Genomic DNA, 13,144 nt, shown 5'->3' on the forward strand with positions numbered 1-13,144 from the left:
TGAATATACTCAAGGCTGAGTTAAGAGAGATTTTTGATCTATAATGGAGTCAAAGGTTATGTGGGGCAGGGTGGAATCAAATGTTACGTGGGGCAGGGTGGAAAGTAGAATGAATTGAAGTGTGGAACAGGATATAGGGGCCAAATGGCTTACTCCGGTTCCTATTTTCAAATACAAGTGCAAATATTTGAATTTTAAAAAAAAATCTGCTGAATCTATTCTTTAGGGAGGCATCCTACAAGAAGACTAACAGTAGCTCATGCAAGGAACAGGTAGTTTACGATTCTGTACACAATGCAGCAAACCATACATGTGTTCCCCTTAAAAAGCTGGATTATGTGACTGAAATTTAATTGCAGATGTGGATTATTGTTTTAGTTTATATTAACATGTCTCTAAAATGCTCCAATATTAAAGCTTTGACTATGATGGCATTGTGTCAAATGTTGCAGCTGGACTTCCTCATTCCTGTGGAAACACAGATAAAGCCATATAAACAAGCTTCAAGAGGCAGCTAATAGCCAAAGTTTATGCAGCGCGGTGATTTACATCTGATACAGTTAAAATAATCCAAAGAAGACAAGGTTGAGATGGATCGTGAAAATTTACAAGGCAGCGGGAAACTTCACTGCTTGTCAGTTGTTGGAGAAGGGTTGAAGGAACAAATTCCAAAAGTAGAATCCTTTTGCGCAGATAACACAGGAGAAAAATTAGTCCTGCTATTTTTGACTTACCTTCATATGCAAGAATTTGGTGCGACTTCGGAGGTGCTGCTAAGTGCTTACTTAAACTGCACAAAGTACATCCATCTGTTGAAATGATGCTGAATTTAAACACCAGAAATGAGTGACAGAAAAGACAAACCTACTGGTCCATCTAACCTGTCCCATGAAGTAGTAAAGGCCCAGGACTCAAACATCAAGTCTAAACGGGTGGCACGATGGTGCAGTGGTTCGATCGCAGCCCCGGGTCACTGTCCGTGTGGAGTTTGCACATTCTTCCTGGGTCTGTGTGGGTTTCACCCCCACAACCCAAAGATGTGCAGGACAGGTGAATTGGCCACGCTGAATTGCCCCTTAATTGGAAAGAATAAAATAATTGGGTACACGATTTTAAAAATTCAAGTCTATTGGAGCTTATTGACCAGAAACATTAACTAGGCTTCTCTCACCACAGATTGTACCTGACCTCCGAAGTATTTCCAGCATTTTCTGTTTTTAATTTAGATTGAGAATCCGCAGTAATCTGTGAATGTGTCAAAATCAAGTTTGCCTATTCAGTGGGCATCTGATATTTTATACACAAGTTTTCCCCTTTCAAGTAAAAGGGGGGGAAAGTTTCTCAAGTTAATTCATAGGAAAGTGCAGGGATTTAAAAAAACCCTGACAATTATCTAAACTAAAACCCAAAATAAATAAAAAATATAAACTAAAATAATAACCTACACCTTGGGCGAAATTCTCCTACCCGCCCCGCCACATTTCTGCGCCGACCGGCCGGCGGGAGTCTCCGTAACACCGGCCGGTCAATGGGGTTTCCCATTGTGGGGCACCCCCACGCCGTCGGGAAACCCCCGAGCGCCGGCAGAACGGAGACTCCCGCCGGCGGAGAATGACGCCCCTTGAATTAAATCACAGTTGAAGAATCTGGGGCGAAATTCTCCCCCAATGGCGGGATGCCCGCCGACTGGCGCCAAAGCTGGCGCCAATCAGACGGGCATCGCGCCGGCCCAAAGGTGCGGAAGTCTCCGCATCTTTGGCGGCCTAGCCCCAACATTGAGGGGCTAGGCCGACGCCGGAGGGATTTCCGTCCCGCCAGCTGGCGGAAATGGCGTTTGTTGCCCCGCCAGCTGGCGCGGAAATGCGGCGCATGCGCGGGAGCGTCAGCGGCCGCTGTCAGTTTCCCAGCGCATGCGCGGGAGCGTCAGCGGCCGCTGTCAGTTTCCCGCGCATGCGCAGTGGGGAGAGTCTCTTCCGCCTCCGCCATGGTGGAGGCCGTAGCGGAGGCGGAAGGGAAAGAGTGCCCCCACGGCACAGGCCCGCCCGCGGATCGGTGGGCCCCGATCGCGGGCCAGGCCACTGTGGGGGCACCCCCCGGGGTCAGATCGCCCCGCACCCCAGGACCCCGGAGCCCGCCCACGCCGCCTGGTCCCGCCGGTAAATACCACGTTTGATTTACGTCGGCGGGACAGGCAATTCCTGGGCGGGACTTCAGCCCATCCGGGCCGGAGAATCCAGCGGGGGGTCCCGCCAACCAGCGCGGCTGGATTCCCGCCCCCGCCCAATCTCCGGGAGCGGAGACTTCGGCGGGGGCGGGGGCGGGATTCACGGCGGCCAACGGCCATTCTCCGACCCGGCGGGGGGTTGGAGAATGACGCCCCTGATCTTTTTGCTATTATAACATTTATTGCTTGCTTCTTTGTGCACAGACTTATAAAATACCAGTTTCAGCATGAACTGTTTGTCTTCATGTAGTATCGCCCTCTCATGTATTGATTCAATAGACATATTTTAAATTATACAAATATTGCTAATATTTGATTGAAGAAACAAGACGAGTAGGCCACTTGGCCCCTCGGGTCTGCATAGCCATTCAATAATATTGTAGTTGATCTAACTGTAACTTGAATTCCACCTTCTGCTGGCTATACCCTTCAGAATTATGCCATCAAATCCCCACTGGGCAAATACGCCACCTGGCTAAGACACGGAGAAGGTAGAATCTCAAACTCTAGTCCATGGAGAAAATGCCCCATGGTTATCTAGTGATATCGCCCGAAAAGTTCAGATTTTGGGAGGGAACAGAATTAGTCATCTGCTATAACCTTTTTCAAATGACCATCAACATATATAGGGCGCGATCTACCCATCTACCCCTGGGAACAGTCCCATAACGAGCACGTTAAGCCAGGTGTTTCCCGGCGCTGGGAGTGCTGAGAAACCCAAAGCTATTGAATGGGGTTCTGTTCCCATTTGAGTAGATCAAGGGCCTCAGCTGGGAACACCCCGATGGGGCCGCACTTAGTCCCATTTTCTGCACTGAGGAGCTCCACTCGCCGGAACTCCAAGTGTAGAAGGAGATCGGAATGTCATTTTTAAATGGCGTCCTGATCTCTCCATCGCCATCCCCCTTGATGTGACCCCGCCACCCCCCACCAAAAGCCCCAACTCTCATATAAGGGTGTCCTCAGCACCCCCCCACCCCCACCCCAGCATCCTCCTGCGCCCACGGAGGGCACACCCCGGCCCAATCCACAGGGAAAATGCCAGTTTAGCACCCTGGTAATGCCTCTTCCCACTGGCAGTGCCACCTGAGCACCTTGGCAATGTCAGGCTGGAACTCAGGTGGCACCTCTAGAGTGCCAGAGGCCAGTAACAAGGTGCCCAGGTGACACCAGCAGTACCAGGGTGCCACACTGCCAAGAGGGAAAGCACCTGGGGGCCTCCAATCTCCTGGGAGATCCCCACAAGTGCCATTCCATCTGATCCTCGTTTGTGGAGACCAACACTCCAGGCACTCGCCCGAGGTCTCCAAGGTGAAGGCATTATATCGCAACGCCTTGGTTAGATCGCGGGAGTGCGTATGGGCATTATTATAAGGGTTTGTTTAGCACAGTGGGCTAAACAGCTGGCTTGAAATGCAGAACAAGGCCAGCATAAAAGCTTATGAACTAGAAGCAGGAGTAGGCCACCTGGCCCCTCGAGTCTGCTCCACCATTCAATGAGATCATGGCTGATCCTTTGTGGACTCAGCTCCACTTTCCGGCCCGAACACCATAACCCTTAATCCCTTTATTCTTCAAAAAACTATCTATCTTTATCTTAAAAACATTTAATGAAGGAGCCTCTACTGCTTCACTGGGCAAGGAATTCCATAGATTCACAACCCTTTGGGTGAAGAAGATCCTCCTAAACTCAGCAGCGCAGGTTCAATTTCTGTACCGGCCTCCCCGAACAGGCACCGGAATGTGGCGACTGGGGGCTTTTCACAGTAACTTAATTGAAGCCTACTTGTGAGAATATGCAATTATTATTATTATTATGAAGGGCGAGACTAGCTGTCTCACTCTAATATGCAGATTTGCTAAAAAGTGATACACACAATGGGCGGGATTCACATCGCGACGTCTCACAAGATCGCATTAGATCTCGCGAGGCTCGGCAAGTCAGGCAAGTCCCAGAGAGGGATCTCCTGGCATCTACCGCCACGTTGTCTCATGCCATGCAGCCTTTCGGGCATAACGTGGCCGGTAGATCGCACCCATAGCCTTAAGTTGAACCACTATTTGCAAAAATAACTTTTTGGGAATTTGAAGTGTTTCCTTCAAACTATTTTGCAGCCAATCACCAGTTTAGAGTAGCCTTGTGTTTTATCTAGAAAAATCATACTTGAAAAAAATTGTTTCAGGAAAAGAACTCAATACATTTATTGGAAAGTGTCCATTTTTCTGTTTTAGACACCAAACTTCTAACAGTCGACGCATGACCAACTGACAATATTCAGAAGTTAACCTATTAAGAAGAAACATTCCCATTGATCAGGAGGTGGACCAGATATATTTACATATGGCCATACAAATTTGGAGTAGGCCATTCAGGCCCCTGGGCTTGCTCCACCATTCAATAAGATCATAAGCTGTTCTAATTCTGACCTAGCCCTGATAAGCTGTGAATCCTTTGTATCCTTTGTTCGTCAAAAATTAACCTACCTCAACCTTATAATGACCCTGGCTCTACTACTCTCTGGCGAAGAGGGCTCCACAGACTTACGGCCTTCAACCCCCATCATAAATGGGAGACCTGGTATTTTTAATCTGTGTCCCCTCGTTCTAGTCTCTACCACAAAAGGGAAACATCCTTTCAGCATCCACCAAGTCCCCTCAGGATCTTATGTTTCAACAAGATCACCTCTCATTCAGTGAAACTCCAATGGATACAACCCCAACTTGTCCAATCTTTCCTCATTAGGACAGGCCCCTCAATCCAAGATTCAGTCGAGTCAACATTCTGTGAACTGCTTCTTGAGCAATTACAGCCTTTCTTCAACAAAGGAGACCAAAACTGTACACAGTGCTCTAGATGTGGTCTCACCAATGCCCAGTACAAACGCAGAAGAACATCCCTATTCCATTCCTCTTGAAATAAATGACAACATTCCATTTGCCTTCCAAATCATCTTTGCCTTCCAAATAATAAATTAGTCAAACACAACAATTTCTCTTTCACAAAAACATGTTGACTATCTATTTGCACTGAGATTTAAATAACCTGCTATAGCCCCTTTAATAATAGACTCCAGCATTTTCCCTATGATAGATAATAAGCTAACTGGCCTGTCATTTCCACTTTCTTGAAAGAGCAGTCACATTCACTATTTTCCAATTTGATGGGACCTTTCCAGAATCGAGGGAACCTTGGAAAATTAAAACCAATGTATCTACTATCCGATCAGCCACTTCTTATAATATTAATAATCTTTGTCACAAGTAGGCTTACATTAACACGGTAATGAAGTTACTGTGAAAATTCCCTAGTCGCCACATTCCGGCGCCTGTTCGGGTACACAGGGAGAATTCAGAATGTCCAAATTACCTAATAAGTATTTCAGGTCTTGTGGGAGGAAACTGGAGCACCCAGAGGAAACCCACGCAAACACGAGGAGAACGTGCAGATTCCACACAGACAGTGATCCAAGCGGGGAATCGAACGTGGGAACCTGGCGCTGTGAAGCAACAGTGCTACCCGCTGTGCTACCGTGTTGACCCTTGGATGAGGTCCATCAGGACCTGGGGGACTTACAGCTTTTACTTCTAATAATTTTATGTAACTGTTGGAAGTTCCACCCTGCCTTTCACCTTTTGATTCATAATTTTTTTGAGATGTTATTTATATCCTGTATGGTGAAAATAGCTGCAAACTATCTGCCATTTTCTCATTGTCCATTATTAATACCCCAGACTCTCTCGGAAATTTGAAATTTGCTCAGCTATCGAAACTACTACTACTACCTGCCCTTCTTCCCTGCTCCTACACCATTACCTCTGATGTGCCCCACTGAAATACCCTCAGCCCCTTCCTAATACTCATTAACATACTGCCCCTCTGTGATATCATTCAAAAATACTGCCCCTCTGTGATATCATTCAAAAATACAATATTAATTTCCCAATGCAAGCTGATGTCACCCAGCTCTACCTCACCATAACCTCTCTAAATTCCAGCATTACTGCTAAATTATTGGACTGCTTATCCAACATCCAATATCGGATGAACAGAAATTTCCTCCAATTAAATGCTTTGAAGGCCGAAGCCATGGTCTTTGGTCCCCACTCCAAATTCCATTCCCCAGCTACCAACTCCATCCATTTCCCAGGTCTAAACCCAAGCCTGCCTCTTCGCATCCTCGGTGTCATATTTGACCCCCAAGGCAAGCTTCTGGTCACAAATTCACACCATCACTAAGGCCACCTGTTTGTACCTCGGTAACATTATCTGACTTCACCTCATCGCAGTTCTTATGTTGCTGAAACTCCCACTTATGTCTTTGGTAACTCTAGACTTGCTATTGGTGAAAGCCAGCTTACCTTATCATCACGAGCAAGAGGTCAGGAACTCCCGAGGTCCAAATAAACCTCTTGAGTTTCCACACTTTTGCAATACAACATTAAGTTCTTTGGGCCAAGGACTATGATGCCCAGCTCTGAGTTTCATCAAATCCACAGTAGTGTGTCTGGCCGTGCATGTTCTGTTCCATGTTTTTCCTCTGACTGTTAAAGGGTTCGGCCATCAATGCGCCTGCATAGAAGGGAAAATGCCATGAAAACATGGGTCATGTGACTGGGAGCAGAGTGCCATCGCAGGGGAATGTTCCAGTCAAACAACAGGGAGGTCCAAGTTAAGAAGAAAGAGTATCCGAGAAAGAAGCTCCAAGCAGAAAAAAGACTGATGTTGGTAAACCTTATGTGCTGACGTTCAGGAGAAGCCCTGACAATCAAAGGAGGACTCAGAGGAAGCATTGAAGATCTAAAAAGGAAGTCAAAGTTTGGTGACTGTGCTGTCTGCCGTTGAGATGAAGGTGCCCCTTTGAAGCAGTAGTATTCTGCTCAAGTACGGCTGAAGAGCTAAAGCTGCGCTTGCGAGTTGGTGCTTGAGTGCATATTCAGGAATCTAGGGAAGGTTTGTCTCAGGAGACGAGATTGAAATCCTACAAGCAGGCCATTGTTGACGCCGTCTTATTTGGAATCCTTTCCAAAAGGTGCTCCAAGGTTAGATCTTCAAAGCTGAAGACTGGAATCCCTCATGAGAAAGACAAGAGTTCCATTGAGACCGGTTGATTCTCATTGTTACTGATGTCTGAGTGGGTTGCTAAGAAATCTGGGAAATCTGTCTTGGTTATATCTCTCATTTATTGTGCTGTGTGTTCAACCACACGTTTGCCTGTTAATTCACGTTTGTCAATTCACATGTATCTTATATTAACCCTGAATGTACCGAAGATAGATATTGCAAATTGGTTTATCTTTCTGACCTTGTTTGTAAAGTTTTTTGTTTGTTCAAAACTTATTGATTCTTGTGGCTTTATTCACTTTGTCTTAAATATTAATCTTTGTCTACTTTAAATAAAATATTATTGGTCCTTGACTGAATTGGGAGTCTGGTAGTAGATCACAACATTTTTCCAATGCATTCCTGTTGGTTTCACTCATTCCTACCCTCAGTAAACTCGTTCATTCAAAACTCTGCTGCCCTTGTTCCAACTTGCACCAAGTCCCATTCACCAGCCACCCATGTGCTCGCTGATCTACATCAGCTTCTGGTCAAGGAATGCCTCTATTTTAAAATTCTAATCTTTGCTCTCAAATCTCTCACCCCTTCCTTCTCTAATCTCCTCCATCCTCACAACCCTCCAAGATATCGGCACTCATGGAATTCTGGTCTTTTGAGCATCGCAATTGAAATTGTTCTACCATTCGTGGCCATGCCCTCACCCTTGGAATTCCCTCCCCACACCTCGATCCATCTTTCTTCCTTTGAAACACTCCTTGAAACCTACCTCTTTCGCCAGGTTTTTGGTCATCTGACCTCATATTTACCGACGCAGTTCGGTGTCATTTTGTTTTATAATGCTCATGTAAAGCACCTTCGGACAGGTTATTACATTAAACTCACTGAAGTTATTGTTTTTGCTCCATTAATCCAAATACAGGAGCAAGCATTTCAAGAATCAGCTGGCTGTAGTATTCCTCCTCAACACCCAAATGAAAACTATTGGGAATGACTTCATTCCACTTGACCCTGTCTGAACAGGGAAAATGCAATCGGAGATTTTAATCATGCCATGTGCTGCTTACTTTAAGAAAATGTCCACAACTTTAAAACCGGAACAAAGGTTTTTTTTTAAAAAAGGAGCGATTACCTTTGTATTAAAACTTCCTGCATTCTGGAGAAGAAGTCTGCAGATATTGTATAGATTTTCTAGTTCACATGTGCTGTTTTCCAAACATTCAAAAACATCACAGCCCACAGCTGGAGCATTTTGCAAACAGTTATTGATTTCAACTGTTGAAAATAGAAAGTAAGATACAATAAGTGTATTCATCATTTCACAGCAAACATTGTCAGAGAACAATTCACAAATGGTGGGGTGACAAAAAGATGCACTTCTTAGATTGGCATTATGGTGCCCAGAGAAGCGCTCAGTTATACAATGACATGAACTGTAGCAATTATGAATTAGATATAGCTCTTGGGGTCAATGGGAAATGGGGGGGTGGGGGGGGGGGAAAGAGAGATGGGATCAGGTTATTGAATGATAATCGGCCATGATCATAACAAATGGCCTCCTCCTGCTTTTATTTTCTATGTATGTTATCTTTTATTAGCCTTTTGGCTCAAATCAAACATCAGATCAAGCCCAAGATGAGGTGCAATGTCTTTTGTTCTGAGCTTGGATATTGGATGTCTCATAAGAACATAAGAACTAGGAGCAGGAGTAGGCCATCTGGCCCCTCGAGCCTGCTCCACCATTCAATGAGATCATGGCTGATCTTTTGTGGACTCAGCTCCACTTTCCGGCCCGAACACCATAACCCTTAATCACTTTATTCTTCAAAAACTATCTATCGTTATCTTAAAAACATTGAATGAAGGAGCCTCTACTGCTTCACTGGGCAAGGAATTCCATAGATTCACAACCCTTTGGGTGAAGAAGTTCCTCCTAAACTCAGTCCTAAATCTACTTCCCCTTATTTTGAGGCTATGCCCCCTAGTTCTGCTTTCACCCACCAGTGGAAACAACCTGCCCGCGTCTATCCTATCTATTCCCTTCATAATCTTATATGTTTCTATAAGATCCCCCCTCATCCTTCTAAATTCCAACGAGTACAGTCCCAGTCTACTCAACCTCTCCTCGTAATCCAACCCCTTCAGCTCTGGGATTAACCTAGTGAATCTCCTCTGCACACCCTCCAGTGCCAGTACGTCCTTCCTCAAGTAAGGAGACCAAAATTGAACACAATACTCCAGGTGTGGCCTCACTAACACCTTATACAATTGCAGCAGAACCTCCCTAGTCTTAAACTCCATCCCTCTAGCAATGAATTCCATTTGCCTTCTTAATCACCTGTTGCACCTGTAAACCAACTTTTTGCGACTCCCACCCAGGTTTCTCTGCACAGCAGCATGTTTTAATATTTTATCATTTAAATAATAATCCCTTTTGCTGTTATTCCGAACAAAATGGATAACCTCACATTTGTCAACATTGTATTCTATCTGCCAGACCCTAGCCCATTCACTTAGCCTATCCAAATCCCTCTGCAGACTTCCAGTATCCTCTGCACTTTTTGCTTTACCACTTATCTTAGTGTCATCTGCAAACTTGGATACATTGCCCTTGGTCCCCAACTCCAAATCATCTATGTAAATTGTGAACAGTTGTGGGCCCAACACTGACCCCTGAGGGACACCACTAGCTACTGATTGCCAACCAGAGAAACACCCATTAATCACCACTCTTTGCTTTCTATTAATTAACCAATCCTCTATCCATGCTACTACTTTCCCCTTAATGCCATGCATCTTTATCTTATGCAACAACCTTTTATGTGGCACCTTGTCAAAGGCTTTCTGGAAATCCAGATATACCACATCCATTGGCTACCCGTTATCTACCGCACTGTTAATGTCCTCAAAAAATTCCACTAAATTAGTTAGGCACGACCTGCCCTTTATGAACCCATGCTGCGCCTGCCCAATGGGACAATTTCCATCCAGATGCCTCGCTATTTCTTCCTTGATGATAGATTCCAGCATCTTCCCTACTACCGAAGTTAAGCTCACTGGCCTATAATTACCCGATTTCTGCCTACCTCTTTTTTTAAAAAAGTGGTGTCACGTTTGCTAATTTCCAATCTGCCAGGACCACCCCAGAGTCTAGTGAATTTTGGTAAATTATCAGTAGTGCATTTGCAATTTCCCTAGCCATCTCATTTACCACTCTGCGATGCATTCCATCAGGTCCAGGAGACTTGTCTACCTTTACCCCCATTAGCTTGCCCATCACTACCTCCTTGGTGATAACAATCCTCTCAAGGTCCTCACCTGTCATAGCCTCATTTCCATCAGTCACTGGCATGTTATTTGTGTCTTCCACTGTGAAGACCGACCCAAAAAACCTGTTCAGTTCCTCAGCCATTTCCTCATCTCCCATTATTAAATCTCCCTTCTCATCCTCTAAAGGACCAATATTTACCTTAGCCACTCTTTTTTGTTTTATGTATTTGTAGAAACTTTTACTATCTGTTTTTATATTCTGAGCAAGTTTACTCTCATAATCTATCTTACTCTTCTTCATAGCTTTTTTAGTAGCTTTCTGTTGCCCCCTAAAGATTTCCCAGTCCTCTAGTCTCCAACTGATCTTTGCTACTTTGTATGTTTTTTCCTTCAATTTGATACTCTCCCTTATTTCCTTAGATATCCACGGTCGATTTTCCCTCTTTTTACCGTCCTTCCTTTTTGTTGGTATAAACCTTTGCTGAGCACTGTGAAAAATCACTTGGAAGGTTCTCCACTGTTTCACTATAAAGTCTTTGCTCCCAGTCTACCTCAGCTAGTTCTTCCCTCATCCCACTGTAATCTCCTTTGTTTAAGCACAACACACTAGTGCTTGATTTTACCTTCTCACCCTCCATCTGTATTTTAAGTTCCACCATATTGTGATCGCTCCTTCCAAGAGGATCCCTAACTATGAGATCCTGAATCAATCCTGTCTCATACACAGGACCAGATCTAGGACCGCTTGTTCCCTCGTAGGTTCCATTACATACTGTTCTAGGAAACTATCGCGGCTACGTTCTATAAACTCGTCCTCAAGGCTGCCTTGACCGACCTGGTTAAACCAATCAACATGTAGATTAAAATCCCCCATGATAACTGCTGTACCATTTCTACATGCATCTGTTATTTCTTTGTTTATTGCCTGCCCCACCATAATGTTACTATTTGGTGGCCTATAGATTACTCCTATCAGTGACTTTTTCACCTTACTATTCCTGATTTCCACCCAAATGGATTCAACCTTATCCTCCATAGCACCGATGTCATCCCTTACTGTTGCCCGGATGTCATCCTTAAATAACAGAGCTACACCACCTCCCTTACCATCCACTCTGTCCTTCCGAAAAGTTTGATACCCTCGGATATTTAACTCCCAGTCGTGACCATCCTTTAACCATGTTTCAGTAATGGCCACTAAATCATAGTCATTCACGATGATTTGCGCCATCAACTCATTTACCTTATTCCGAATACTACGAGCATTCAGGCAAAGTACACTTATGTCGGCTTTTTTACCTCTGTTCTGAATCTTAACACCTCGATCAGTAACCTCTCCTAAGTTATATTTCCTCTTAACCTTTCTCCTAATTTTCCTTGTCGTTAAACCCATATCTTCATGTAACAACCTGCCGCGTCGCTTACCATTAATGTTTTCACTTCCCGTTTTATTTCTTTTAGTATTCCTGGTCCTATTCACTGAGCTCCCCTCAAGTCACTGTACCTTGTACTGTCACCCTTTTTGATTTTTGACTATGGCTTCTCTGCCTTACACTTTCCCCCTTACTGCCTTTTATCTCGCTTGTGAAAACCATTAATTGGATTCAATTTGAATTGATTTTTGGAGCAAGCAATGAGATGGATTAAGGGTCTGCTCTGTCTACTGAATATCAGCTTTGTAACTTTTATAATGGAATTTTAAAAAATGTTAATGTTATCTTTCATTGTCGTTTTGCATCATCTCCCCCACACAAATATTTGAATTAATTCCACAATATGGTGGAAGCGAGAGGGAGATACAAAAGGGGACAGAGGGCGATAATTATACATACATTGACTGTCATTGTGTGTTGGGTCACACGAATAGGAAGCATTGGGATTTTAGCATCAGCAACATTAGAAGTGGCACAGACAGAAACATGCAAACAGAAATTGAATACACAGAACTACTTTGATGCCATAAACGAGTAATACTGATCAGGTCGATTCAACCTCGAAATCAGATAACGCTCATCATGCGGGTGTAGGAATGTGATTGCCATTGTATGCAACAAGTCTGTTCATACATTTAATTTTAAAATGGGATTTAAAGCTGAGAGTTCGTCTAAGTTAAGGAAGCGCGCCGCATTTCGAGCAACAGCCACACGATACTAAAAAGCCGAATAAGTAAAATGAAGGGCGGGCAGCGGTGGAAAGGACAAGAAGGCGAGACGGGACAAGAAGTCATCTCGGCTGTCCTAAACCTGCGGAAACACCGGAGTGTTGAGGTAAAAGTGGTGGAGCAGATTGTCAAACTTCGTCCCCTCTCCTTCCTGATCCGCTTCTCCAACATTCCCAGCTTTTCTCCCAATCTCCCCCTCCCTCCAGCCGAGCCTCCCCAGGAGCTCACCTGCACGCTGGGTGTACCCTCGCACCTTCTGCAGTGCAGCGCCGCTACCGCTGCTGTGGCCGGGCTGCCTCTCCTCGAGCGGCTCATTCCCATCCGAGCGCTGCCCAGCAGCGACCTGAAATCGCAGAAGCAAGAGCAGCAGCGACAGGCAACCTTCCATCTCCGCGGCCACACTTAGCAACCTCTGAATGCCTTGAAGCGG

The 13,144-nt window shown here is 44.9% G+C and overlaps 1 protein-coding gene across 1 annotated transcript in view; it reads right to left on the reverse strand.

Annotated features, from left to right (window-relative positions):
* LOC140408756 (stanniocalcin-like) overlaps positions 1–13,140 on the reverse strand; it is a 42,513-nt gene extending 29,373 nt beyond the window's left edge. The window contains exons 1-2 of the mRNA XM_072496395.1: positions 12,943–13,140; positions 8,416–8,558 (exon numbers count right to left, since the gene is read on the reverse strand). Coding sequence (XP_072352496.1) covers positions 8,416–8,558; positions 12,943–13,102 — 303 coding nt within the window. The 5' untranslated portion in view covers positions 13,103–13,140. The remainder of the gene's footprint in view (positions 1–8,415; positions 8,559–12,942) is intronic.
* Positions 13,141–13,144: the final 4 nt, after the last annotated feature.

The sequence above is a fragment of the Scyliorhinus torazame genome, chromosome 3 (genome assembly GCF_047496885.1).
Source record: "Scyliorhinus torazame isolate Kashiwa2021f chromosome 3, sScyTor2.1, whole genome shotgun sequence".
Taxonomy (NCBI): Eukaryota; Metazoa; Chordata; class Chondrichthyes; order Carcharhiniformes; family Scyliorhinidae; genus Scyliorhinus; species Scyliorhinus torazame.